At 41.9% G+C, this 13655-nt stretch overlaps 1 protein-coding gene and 1 long non-coding RNA gene across 3 annotated transcripts in view; one reads left to right on the top strand and one right to left on the bottom strand.

Moving 5' to 3' along the window:
• fras1 (Fraser extracellular matrix complex subunit 1) overlaps nt 1–13655 on the top strand; it is a 207701-nt gene that overhangs the window by 120617 nt on the left and 73429 nt on the right. For both annotated transcript variants that reach the window (XM_037976630.1, XM_037976661.1), the window contains exons 18-21: nt 410–550; nt 2898–3044; nt 10704–10859; nt 13138–13284. In XM_037976630.1, the coding sequence (XP_037832558.1) occupies nt 410–550; nt 2898–3044; nt 10704–10859; nt 13138–13284 (591 nt within the window). The remainder of the gene's footprint in view (nt 1–409; nt 551–2897; nt 3045–10703; nt 10860–13137; nt 13285–13655) is intronic.
• LOC119617235 overlaps nt 11342–13655 on the bottom strand; it is a 7334-nt gene continuing 5020 nt past the window's right edge. The window contains exon 3 of the long non-coding RNA XR_005233459.1: nt 11342–11982. This is a non-coding gene — a long non-coding RNA (uncharacterized LOC119617235). The remainder of the gene's footprint in view (nt 11983–13655) is intronic.

Genomic DNA, 13655 nt, shown 5'->3' on the forward strand with positions numbered 1-13655 from the left:
CTCATCTTATAATAAAGGAGAATGTTGTGTTAACTGCAAACCACAGGAAAAAATGTGCGCCTCTTTTTTGCGAATAATAAGTTGATTTTAATGTTTTTATTGGGGCTTTGTTGCACGGCGCTTTGGTCAACTCTAGTTTTAAATGGGCTTAAAAAATAGATTTGTAATAAACCGTAAACACATCTAGCCTTCTATCATACCGTACTGACAAATACTACACTATAAAACTTTTTTTTTATTTTTTGGAAGTAACTCCACCTTACTTTAAACACATGAACATCAGATACCCTCAGCTTCTATAAGGTATTTAAAAACATCCAGACTGTGTGCTGGATGTAGGTGGTAAAGTTTAGTGTTTCAGTTTGGTACTCTTTCTTCATCCTGTGTAATTTTCGTGTCCTGTTCTCAGAGTGTCATCCTTCCTGCCTTCACTGTTCTGGACCGTCTGCGGAAAACTGTACCTCCTGTTCGTCCCTGTCCAACCTGGATGAGGACCGCTGCGTCCCCACCTGTCCACAAGGCTTCTTCGCCCGGGACAACCAGTGCCAAGGTGAGAAACGCTTTCCCGAGCTTTCCTTAAAAGCAAAACTCTGAGGCAGCTGAGGACTGATCCTGCTACTTTACAGGCTGTAAAATCGCCTCATTTTCTATTTCCTGATTAGTTCTTGGCGTTCATCTTTGCTGCACTGTGCCTCATTGTTAGGACAGTGGTGCAATCTGTGCAAAGAAATGTAATTAAATGAGGCAAACTGCTTATTTGTGTCTCACAGTTTAAATGTGTTCCTGATAGAAATTAGAAAAACGGATTTAAAGACTGAACGGTTTGGTTGCAAGCATACTAAATATGTGTACATTCAATCGAGAAGAATTATACTCATTTCTCATGATTACAGTTCTAATGGTTTATTCATGTTTTAAGTAATGATAAATAATAAAATTAACCAATAGGAGGCAGCATCTCGGTCACATTGACTCTTATGAGACATTAAAAACCTCAGCAAATTAAAGTAAATGGTGTATTAGTATAATAGCATGTTAACAACTTAAAAAGAGCTTAGCGGTGCCTTTCTGTGTGTTTATCTACCTTCTTAATGAAAATCCATTTACTCTAATCTTCCGTTCATTGCCTCGGCTCAGTTTAGCCGCTCTGACCTCATCTGAAGCAACACCACCTAAATTTACCTGTTTTTTTTAAAACATATTAATAAAAGCACTAAATAAACACGGGCAGTTTATTTATTTATTTTTTCATTCCAAACCCGGCGTGAGTAATGGAAACGGCAGATGAGGAAAGATGGAGGCAGTTAGGAAGAGGAATGCGCTCCGATTTACGTTTTGTCCTGGGACACCAGAATAAATGTGCTCCGTTTGTTTAATTTGTCTCCTTCGGTGTTGATTAGCTCATTAGACACGAACCAGATGAGAGCAAACTTTTACTCTAAACTCATGGAGTCGGTGGCGTGTTTTAAAAGCAGTAAAAACCCTGTGTGACTTCAGGATATATTAATTTATACGACTTATAATTGCAAACGACTGCTTAATGTCGGCGAGGTGGCTTATAATGACAAAACCTCAGACCATTATCATCAACCCATCAGCTCCTCTGCAGCTCCGACAGGAAGCCATTTTCTAAAAACGCAAATTAAACGTTTAGGCTGCACAAAGTTAGAGGCCAGTTTAGATCTGGTTGTATATGTTGTAAAATAAATAACAGGAAGTACTGGATGAGGGTAAAAAGGTGAATAAGAAACTAGATAAAGTGCTTTACAGAACCTGAGGAGGTTAAAAAGGAGGAGCAGTGACTATTTTATAATTTAGACCTTAACTATACCCCGATCGGTTGTTAAATTTTGATTTATTTACAGAATTATCCAAAAAGGTTATTTTATATCTGTAGTCTGCTGGTCATGATATTAAAAATGGCAATAAAATACAGGAATCAAATAAAGACACAGTTATCAAGGTCATTTTAATAGTTTATATATTTTTTAACTTGCGTAAGTTTAACCGTAAAATTAATTTTACCTGGATGAATAAAACTGGTTCAAAAATCAAACAGTTGGGAGGTTTTTATCCTGACTCGACGGGCTCTCACCTGATTAGATGCTCAGAAACAGAAAGAGTTATTAAAATCCACAATTTAAAATTAAAAAGGCTTTTTCTGTGAAAAGACTGTGTGAATGTTGTTAAAGCTAAAAAAAATGAGCAGAACAGCAGCTTTAAGGTAAATTTCAGAAATGTTGTTGAAGGAATTGGAGCAATTTGATGTAAATCTTTTGTAAATAAAGTTGAAGAGTTTGAAAAGCAGAAGACAGCCTCACCTTCCTGATCGAGCTGAACATTTTGATGTTTGAATGGTTAAAATAGCACAAAGTTTGCAGGAGAAGTTTGATTTATTTTCTTTTTTATTGCATAAAAGAAACTATAAACAAGAAAAAAAGCAGTTTGTGTCTCTTCATGTTCCCCATTTCAGACCAAAATTTATCTCCGGCTGCTACACAGACGAAGTAAACAAGTCTTATTCAAATTAAACTGCATTCAGTCCAAATTCATCCAGTTTATCTCCATATAGTCCATTTCAATCCAGCTGTAATTGTCGGTTTGTGGGACTGGAGCTGCTGCTGTCATTAAACGACGGTGCGTTAAAGACCCAGACAAATAAAAGATGAACGCTGACAGAATCACAACCAAAAGGCAACACTGGAAGCAAAGGGAAGCAGGTAGATTGATGGCGACTGACACGTTTCTGGAAGCAAAACTAACCAGAATAAGTAAACAGAACATAACTTTATTAATTAAAAATTAAACCCTCAGCAGCAGGTGGTGACACGTTCAATCCCTGACTGAAGGCTGACCAAGGTAACAGCTGGTTTCAACCACACCTGTGTCCCTCCCAGGCTGCCATCCCTCCTGCCAGAGCTGCTCCGGTTCCTCCCAGGCCGACTGCACCTCCTGCCCGCCGCCGGCCTCCTTCCAGGACGGCCACTGCAGGACGAGCTGCCGGGAGGGCCGTTTCCTCAGCGCCGTCACCGGAGAGTGTCTGAGTGAGTGAAAGCCTCTGATTGACATCCACCAGGATTAGAAGCCGCAAATCTGCCAGGAATCGTGTTCGCTGGGCGTTTTCTGACACGTGAAATGTGTTTCTGAGCCTCCAGAAACCTGCATTATTAATAAGAAACTCCTGCAATCTTTGTGGACGAGGTGGTTTAGGCTGAAGGCGTCTTTTTTTCTGTTTCTTTTGGATTGTTGGGTTTAAAACGATCCGAAAAGCTGCAATCTCACGTTAAAAACAACGTTTTGTGTTTTCATTTAAAGCAGCATCAGGACACAAAACAGATTTTTCATTTTTATAATAAGAATAAATAATCTGACAGCTTAGAAACTTAAACATTGTTCCTTAAACTACAAAGATCTCTCACCTGAACTACTGACTGTATTTTATTTGGATTTAATTAGCTGCTAAAGTCAAAGACAGAATAATTGAAAGCAGAGGACAGAAGCGTATACGTCGACCGTGTTTTCAGCCTCGTTCATTCATTCATAAGTCATCTGATTCCCGAGCTTCATCATTTATTCACTGAACTTTGACTGAACCTGCTTCTGTATCTCTAACTTTTATTGATAAATCCTGTTTTCCACTCCTCTCATCAAAAGAAATATTAGATCTTCCATTATGTTTCCAAGACGTTAGTTTCCTTCTGGCTGTTTGAAGTGCAGAAATAAAAATGAGCGTGAAAGAGGCTGGATGGTATTTATTTGTATTCTTAATTAAAATGTATTAAATCATTTAACAGTTGCATTTATTAGGCTGGAAGGGTTTCTTGGACCGGTTGGTTCTGTGTCGCAGCAGAACTCCTCTCCAGGGATGCTTTGGGTCAGCGCTGATACATTTATCCTTTTTCTTTACTTTATAAAAGCTTACTGAGGTTCTATAAGGAAGGCCCGCCCTGATGAGACCTGAAAGGAGTTTTTTGCAGCGCCGGTTAGCTTTGGTGCATCGGTTGCCATGGTGACGGATCTTCATGAAACCGAGCCTGACCCAGAACGGGCCTCTGAACACACGCAGTCTGATCCCAGACGAGCCGCCCTCAGCCAGCTCCGGTAAATAAATAAAGGCCTGGTGGTTCTTCTGGGCCGCAGAAACGCTGCGGTCAGCGTTTTCTTTCACGGCCAGAACCCGGACGTGTTCTCCCTCCGTTCACAAAACTCCCTGCTGAGCTGTGGCTCTCAGAAACGTTATGCCTCCCCGATGATGCTCTGTCGCACGTTTCTTTCACGCCCGGGTGCTGTCAGTCTAACAGAACCCGGGAGTTCGATGAGGTTTTCGCTCCCGATCAAGTGTTTGTGTGAGAGCACCAGAGGCAGAATCTGACTCCTCATCCTCTCTGTCCATCATCCTGTCTCATCAGAATCTCTTCTGTTTTTTGTCAGCCTCAGATTTACAATTAGTCATAAAAACAGCTGCTAATCTAAAATATGTGTAAGATGTCACAGTTACTGTTTATCTTGTGGTATCGTGGGGCTATGAATCATTTTATTTGACTGCTTCTAGCCCTCTTTAAATTCACATATCAGTATTCTAGTGTTGACTGAATCAATCAGGCTAACATTAAGAAACGGTGACACATCATCCATTCATTTCCTTCCACTTATTGGTGGTCGGGTTGCAGAGGGAATGGGTCCAGGAGGGAAACCCGGACTTGCCTCTCCTCGGTGACTCTCTCCAGCTCCTCCTGGGGGGATCTGAAGGTCCTACCAGGACCTGAGAGATTAAATAATCCCTCCAGAGTTCTGAATCTTCCTCAGGGTCTTCTCCAAGAGGATCTCTACGACTGAGCCCGTCCAGACTGCTTGTAAACAGGATCTTGTTTCTTTTTGGGCTCAGATGGAGCAGTAAACGGGTCACTCTTAGCAGGACTCTCAGATACTCGACTCACGCCTGACCCAGACCCATCAACCGGGACCTCAGACCTAAGGAATTGGACTCCGATCTGGGGGTGGAACCGCTCTGGTGAACGCCTCAATGGCGCCAACAGAACCACATCCTCTGCAAAAAGAATATACAAGACCCTGAGGTTCTTGTACCGCCTCCTCCTCCACGGCTGAAGATCTTGTCCCTGGACCACAGACAGGACCAGAAACTAGAGTCCAATCCGCTCCGGTTTAGAATCTGAACACAGCTCTTATTTTGGTGACACATCCACTGAGTAGTCAGATTTTGTCTGATTCGTCATTTTCCTAATTTTAAATGAAATGTAATAAACAATCCACAATAAATCAGATTTTGTGCACTCCAGCATGTGTACAAAAGTTGCAAAATATCTGCAGAAATTAATTTTTCAACAATGGTTAAATCCTCTAAATTTTCTGAGAGGCATTGAATTTTCTTCACAGGAAACTTTTTAACTTAAATTATTTACATAAACATCAGTCAGCTGAAGCCTCTAGACTTTTATTCTTTAAATTTACAAGCCTGTTTCTGTGTTTTTGAGCTATCTCCCACCTCAGCTGTAGAAACATTCTTCTGAAGAATCCCCAACTCTGCGTTTTGATCAAACTGTCACCAACGTTTCACCACGACCCAAAGAAGTCCCGAGAAATGAGTTTATTACCGCATGTCCCCTTAAAGCCACGGAAAATAATGTTTTTTAACTACCCGTCAGCCCCATTGATATTCACAAATGGAAAGTGCAAACAGAATCAGATATTTTCAATTAAAGATTCAGACGAGGTAAATTAGTCCTATGGATTCTCCACCACGTGCAGAACGCCGAGCCTTCGGGATTTAAACCTAAACAACACCTGGGCTGTCAAACAGGACTTCACGCTCTCATTCCTGACCTGATATTTAAACTCGAAACATAGATTTCAGCTGCCGTTTGGAAATAAAAGCAACAAATTACTGCTTCCGGCTCTCACTCGTCTTTTCACTCCCCTTTTTTTCTTCCTCAGTTGTTTAATTTAAGGTTAAAAAAGTGATTTTTTGACAAAAATGGTGGCAAAAACTCCCGAAAAGCTGAAATGAAATAGTTTCACTCTAAGTTCCTGTTTTGTCTTAAAATCTATTATTTACCAATAATTCAGGCTTAAAATAGATCTGTATCAGAGTTGAGGCAACATCACCATAGAAACGCTGTAAATAAAATAAAAAAACACACAAGGGCAGTTTTTTCTTTTCTCCTGTTCGGTCTGCAGAATCTCCTGACAGCGAGTCCGATATTTTACCTCCACAGCATCGATTCAGAACACAATAACCACTGATCTGGAGTTTAATTTAAATTTACAAACGGCTCTTTTCTGTCAGCAGAATCATCCGAGTGTTTTATTTTAATAACACTTTGGACTTTTTTCCATTTAGAGAAAGAGAGAAAATGAAAAAGACAGTTTAAATTTAGTCGTTGACGGGCTCCAAGGATAAACCCGTCATTTGCTTTTATCTGCAGCTGATAAAACTTTAACACAACATTCAGAAGAAAAGAGAGACACGGCTTCTTACAAATACAAGGTTTTCATCATTTCCTGAGCCGAAGGGTTAAATTTTTAATTGCCACTTTCCTTTTCCAGGGAAACGGCACAAAGCTAATTACAGCTCACCAAAAATCCGATGCTCATCACGCCTCCGAAGCGTAATTATTCCGAGTGTCGTTGTTAAAGCGACACTTTTCATCTGGACATGTCACCAGGCTTTTGATTGGTTGGCTGGTTATATTTGCATCTTTTGTTGCTGCGTTTCAACGCCGGACAAACCTTGTTTATTAAAGGTAATCCACTTAAAGAGACAGTTCAGATCTATTTCAAGAGAGTTTCAGTGGAAAGACTGTGACCGAATAAAACATTACATCGTTACTCCTGCAGAAATGTTACGACTTTCCTGCTGGAAGTGCTACAGCTAGTTGCTTTCAGATACAACATTTATTGGAAATTAAAGGGTTCAGCATTCCTTGAAGGAATGCATATCGCCCGCCGCCTTTAAAGCCAGAGTTTTAGACTAAGACAATCGTATCGTTGAGAATAACGTCATGCAGGATGTCCCGCTCGGAGTCTGAGCTGCGGATGACTCTCAGCTACTACCAGCTCATGATCTGTGAGCCTGACTGAGTTATAGCCGTTTTGTGTTGGCCTGATTGAGTTGACTCCAGGCGGTCATCGCTTGTAGACGTGCTCAGAGTTTGACTGAAATCCGTCCAGCGGTTTGAGAGATATTTTGCTAACAAACAGGATTGATGCTGAGGTTTAAGGCAGAGATGTGTGGCACTCGAAGTCTGCGTCGGGGACATCCTCAGCTACTTCCAAAGCAAATTTTAGCTCAACATCTGTGGAAATTACTGAGTTAAAGTCGATGGGGCGGCGGTGGCTCAGGTGGGTTGTCAGTTCGAACCCCTGCTTCGTTTGTCTCCTCACCTGCCTTGCCTACTGGTGGTGGTCAGAGGGCTCGGTGGCGCCGGTGTCATGGCCGCCTCACTTCCGTCACTTCTGGTGAATAACTGATTATAATGTGAAGCACTTTGAGGGTCATTTACCATTTTTGTGTTTGCTAAAGTTGATTAGCTTTGGCGGCCATCTTGAATCAGGTTTACTTGAAACTTTAATCACGTTTAGATGTACGCCCAATGGTTACTTCTTGCTAGTTTCATTAAAATACATCCAGCGGTTCGTGAGATATTTTGCTAATAATCACGCTGCTTGGTGATTTCTGACTTTGGACTGACTAGCCGTTAGCTCGTCAGTCTGGTCAGAATTGAACTCTTTATCCAAAGAGCTATTTACAACAGGTAAGATGTTATTTTACAGAATCCCACTACATCAGAGCCCAGCTGTCCCTTCAGCGTCTCGACTCCTCGGTCCTTGTTGTGAAACCCGAAGAAGATGAGACGTTGTTTTTGTTCTTGAGGCCCGAGGCAGCAGCAGGACCTCCTTAATAACCGCGTTTATGAATCCATTTGTCGGAGTAACGTGTCCTGACAAGGTGAAAACATGAAAAGGGACCACACAGCTTCTCTCCCCGCGCCCCACATTCGTTCTTCTTATCTCCTGACCTGTTTCTGCACCCGGGAACCGCTCAGCAAAAACACCTTTTATTGGCACAGATTCTCAGGGAGGCAATCAACCGAGAAGCATCTGTCTTGATTGTCTTGTCTGAGTCTCATTTAAGAAATTTCTGTTATGTATATTGCAGGAAATGCGGGGGAAAGAGGAGCATTAGATGGGATAATGTCTGATATAAATCCGTCCCACCGGAGGAGAGCAGCATCCGTCTCGTGTGCGGCTCATTTATAACTCCAGCATATCGTTTTATGCGCTTCAAAAATGGTAACTATGCCATAAAGAGGGACTCCGAGGAGCCAAATCAATACCATTTTAGTTTTATATTCAGTTTTAGTCTGCACAGTCAATAACCCCTGACGCCTGAGTTATCTTATCTCCGGTGTGGAGCAATTTGTTCAGTGTTCAAAGCCGATTGCCTGCAGAGAGCTGGCAGGAGGAATGCTGATATGCCTGTTTTTTGCAAAGTGATATTATGTGGAAAGTGTGATTGTGAGATGGCACTGTGAACTTCTTTTATTTGATTTTATTTTTTTAAATACGTTCTGAAGCAGGTTAATCATCAGCAAGGAGATGATGACTCATTTGTAGGAGATTAGAGTTAAACCAGGACGAGGCAGGAATATTTGTTTTATAGTCATAGAAACTGTTTCATTTAAGGAATGCATATCGCCCGCCTGCAGGCCACAGCTTTATTCTGAAACCATCTTTTGTTGAGTTGTAGCCGTTTCCTGTCAGAATGACTCTCAGCTAACACCACGCCGAGCTGCAGCTCAGTTTTTGTAAAACTGACCGACGTTCAGCCTTTTCTGCGTTGGCTTCTGTGGACTGGTGACAACGGTTGGGTGTTTTGAGCAAAAACGCTCTTTAAATTTTGGTAATTACTTTTTTTTTTGCTCCTTTTTGAATATTTTCCTTTCATCCAACAAACAGAAACAAGCGAGTGTAGAAACGTATAAGTGGATTTTCCAACTTTTCTTTTAAATTGTCCTCATTTTACATTTACTAAAACACTTTAAAATCGTCATGAGCTGCAAAAGTTTAAGATCAGGTTAATAAAAACCATAAAAAATCTTTTTAGGCTATTCTTACATATAAATGCTCTAACATGTAAAAAAACTGGGTTTTATATGAAATTTAATGCTCTTATGTGGAAAACATGTTTCTGATGTGGTTCAAGTTATTATTTAACATATTTTCACAGTGAAGTTCTCTCTGGTTTTAGGGTAAAAACTGTTGTTTTTGTCGTTTGTGTTAATTATTATTAGTTTTATCTTCTAAGAAAGGTTTTTCCTTTCTCCGTCAGAGCTTTGTTGTGTGTCTCACTGTTGTCCTCACCTGTCCACGTCCTGATCCGACCGCCGCGGAGCCCTGATGTTCCTCTGATGGTTATCTCGGCGCAGACATCTGATAAAACGCCCGGAGGTGGTCGTCTCTGTCGGGTTTATCTGCGACCCGGCCGTGAAGGTGGATGAGGGTCTGTGGGTCAGCTCTTATCTGCGGCGGTGAACCGTGACGGAGTTTGAGATGAGAAGATGCAAAGAGAAATTAGGCGGGAGATGTTTCACCATAGTTTCAGGAATAAAATGACTCGTACTTAATGTTTTAATCATTTATTAGTCTTGATGATCTTTTTATCAGTCAGAAGATGGATTATTTCTGAAATAATCCAGGATTTCTTTTTTAAAAGATCTATAAAAATAAATGAGTTAGATTTGAGGTTCCTTAGTTTTTCAAATTCTGGACCTCAAACTAAGACTGACTGACCTTTGACCCCAGCTATCCCTGATTAAAGAACACAAACATATATAATTAAACAGGACATAATGATAAAAACTAACACTTCTTGTTATATGTTATCCATTTATGATGCCCTTAATGACCCTCAGGTTGGTGGGTCATCAACTTTTAGGACAGATGGGCTCAGGTGTGACCAGAATTATAAAAGTATATATTTTTTCTTATTTCCCTGTCAGTGTGCATAACTTTTACTCAACAGATTTCTTTTGTCCATCTAAACTTTAAAAACAATGACAAAAACTGAATAAATAAAAAAAACCATCCAACATCCAGCTGCCTGGAAGACTTCAGCAGAAAATGAGAGGAGGGTCTTTAGAGAAAAATAAAACTCACAAACGTCACGTTTCTGGGTGCAGATTTGTCCCGCGGTGCTCACGTTTACAGAAGGTTTCTGTTCGTCTCTTAACCGCAGCAGTTTTACAGTTTTAGTGATTTTTTTATTTTCTTTTTCTGTCTGAGTCTGACCCAATGCTGCAGCCAGCGTCGCCATGGCAACCTGAGCCCCCAGCTGATGGACGTTTGATCATCAGCAGCTTCTGTTGAAGTTTTCACCACCCAGCGACTAAACTTAGAATTTCTCTTTTGTTCTTTGTTCATTTTAAAGGGTTTATAGGGTTCTGCCTCAGTCTTTTAGCCCCATTAGAAGATTAAATATGCAAAAGATTGAAATGTTTTTTTGTCTAAGTCTGTGCGTAAACATTTATCACCTCTCTGTCTGGTCTGTTTGTATGTTCAGCTCAGTTTTACAACACATCATTTACTCCCTATGAATCCAATAAAAAGAAGCAGGAAGAAGAGCGTCGGCTGACTCTGGTGTCGGTGTGTCTGATTATCTCTGAAACGTTGTTTTACTCCCTCAGAGTGCAGCTCAGACTGCCAGCGCTGCACGGCGGACCTTCAGACGGGCATCGGCAGCGTTTGTCTGTGGTGCACGTCTCCGGGGACCTGGCTGCTGGGAGATCACTGCGTCCCTCGCTGTCCTCCTGGTCATTACGGTCAGCACGGAGCCTGCATCAGTAAGGACTTTCACTTCCCTGCCTCATTACTATATGTAGAGAGGTCAGAGGTCAGGCTGTAGCTATCCAAATGTAAAAAAAAAACTCACCAGAGCTTTCATGTTTTATTCATCAGTTGGAGATCTCTGTGACCTGGTGGAAGGTGGTTCTTTACGCTCTTTTTTTTTTTTTTTTTAAAGTAACTTAAAGAAAAACAAGCAGAATATTCAGCTAAACCTTCTAGTCCTCTTTTACCAACACACTGTTTGACTTTTTGGACGCTAATTAGACACAAAAAAAAGATTTGGCACGTCCGTTTAATTCGCAAAGCCCCTCCAAAGGGAGATGTGCGCCTCAAACTGCATCCATCCATCCATCCATCCATCCATCCATCCTTCTCCTTTCGGGTCGTCTCTCTAGAGGCGGGGGACACCCTGGACAGGGTCTCCAGTCCATCGCAGGGACACATGGAGACAAACGAGACAAACAACGACTCACACAGCTCAGGAGAAATATCAGTCGTCTTTTCCATCCAGTGATTAGTGTTAAACTTTCCGATGAAAGCTGCATTTCTTGAAGAAACATCACCCACTGAGTTCCAGACTGAAGTCTTAGGCAAAGATGAGAATAAAACAACTTTATTGTTATTATACGTAGGACAACTCTATGTAGCAGCCATCTTAACTTTGGTTGATTCCCAAATTAATCAGTTGTAGATATAATTCATCCATCCTTTCACGGAGGCGGTCAATAAAAGGTTCTTAAAGTCCGGTTGTTGCTGTTTCACATTCAGATCACAAACCCTTTACAGAACATTTCATCAAGTAGAGCTTCACATGCAGAGGTTAACAAATACAACCTGAAGTAATTAAGTCTAAATTAGATGTTTTTATCAGCTCCAGCTGCTGTTCAGGGTGCAGAGGGTTCAGCTCTGGAGCAGGAGCCATGTTTTTATAAACGATGCAGTGATGGTGAACGAAGCCTGGACGTCCCTTTCTGAGCGTCCTTCCTCCTCAGCAGAGTCGGGCGCTTTCAGGAGCGTCTCCGCTGAAATCTGGAGCTCAGGTCGCCTTCAGCTCGTCCTGCGTTCAGCTGCTTGGTGGCTGTCGGCATCGGTTTATACAGAGTTTTAATTACTTCATGACTGCGAGAAAGCAGAAAACAGCTGTAAGGTAAAAGCCTCGAGTTGCCTGTTGCCCATCATGTTAAAAAAAAAAAAAGAAAATAGGATCGTTTTGGTCAAAACCTTGAAAATAACATTCACGATTGGTGCGATCTGTTGGCACTTTGAGTATGTGTTGTGGATGACTCACACCAAAGTTAGAGACATTTTGGTGCAGGCTTAGATTGACTAGCTGTGGCAGCCATCTTGAACTGGGTCGAGTTAATCAGTTAATCTAAGAGTTTCATTGAAGTCCGTTGAAAGGTTCATTAGATATTTTGCTAACAAACATCGTCGCTGCACAGTTTCAGTGAATCGGACTTGATGTTTTATTTATCAGCTCTGTCCATCATCACACTTTAAACACAGTTTTATTTCTCTTCCTCCCCGCCCGTTCCTTCATTCTCATTGCTCTTCCTCTTTATGAATGTAATCTGTCTCATTGTCATCGTCTTCATAATTCTCACTTTCATCTTCCTTTTCCTCCTTCCCGTTATTGTAATCATCCTCCGAGTCTTCTGCTGATCGCTGCCCTGAGTCCTCCTTATCCTCATTAGCCTCGTCCTTATCATCCCTTCATCTTCCTCCCTTCCCGTGGCCCTTAATCTCATTAGTTCTGTCATCTTCTTCATCCCGAGCCATTATCACAGCCCTTGTCCTGCAGTTCAGCAGGTGAACGGTGGAAAAGCTGCCTCCACGCTGAGCTGCTGCGCCACTTCATTCAGATTCACATGCAAATGTGAAGAGGAGGCTTCGGGCTGCGAGAGCAGAACCTCAGGAGGCTCGTTTAGCAGCTGGATACACACACACACACACACTCTCACTCTGGCAGATATGTAAAGAAGCAGCGGCGGGGAGATAAAATAGGACAATGAACAACAGACGAGTGGTTCTGTGCATCAGTCACAATATTTTATCTGCTGCTTCCATGAGCTCAAAGACTGGAGGACCTGCAGAACCATTATCCTCCATAATGATGATGATGATGAAGGTTATTTTTAAGCCTAACAGATTTTTTTCCTATTAGGATTATAATAAATTGATGTTTTTGGAGGACTTCAAGCTGTACGTTTACCATAAAGAGCTGTTTCTGTAATAAATAACTTTTATTATGATCACTCTCCCTTCTTTTCCCAGAATGCCATCCTTCGTGCGAGTCCTGCAGCGGGGCGGGGCCTCTGTCCTGCACTTCCTGTCTTGCCAACAGCGTCCTGCAGTCCTCTGGTCTCTGCGCCCCCAGATGTCCCGTCGGTTACTATGACGACGGCCATCGGATCTGTCAGGGTGAGGCCAGACCTCAGCTCAGTGGCCGAGTGTTTGCTAAGGTCGATTAGCTGTGGCGGCCATCTTGAATGGGGTTGATTCTGAATGTCTGTTAGTTCCTGAGAGTTTCAGTAAAATCTGCCACAGACAAACGAGCACCAGAAGGCATCTTTCTTCTCGACAGATTGTGAGAAATATTTATCTGATGAAACACAAGTTCCCTTTCAGTCGATTCACTCGGTACAACATATGTACTATGGGATATCACGCTCCCGCGTGTCCTGACTGAAGACACCTTTAATCACGCCTTTAGGCAAATGACGTGATGACGTGATGACGACAAGTGACAGGCCCCGCCTGCACTATGTAACCGTCCGTCATCACAGTCATTC

The sequence above is a fragment of the Kryptolebias marmoratus genome, linkage group LG1 (assembly GCF_001649575.2).
Source record: "Kryptolebias marmoratus isolate JLee-2015 linkage group LG1, ASM164957v2, whole genome shotgun sequence".
NCBI classification, from domain to species: Eukaryota; Metazoa; Chordata; class Actinopteri; order Cyprinodontiformes; family Rivulidae; genus Kryptolebias; species Kryptolebias marmoratus.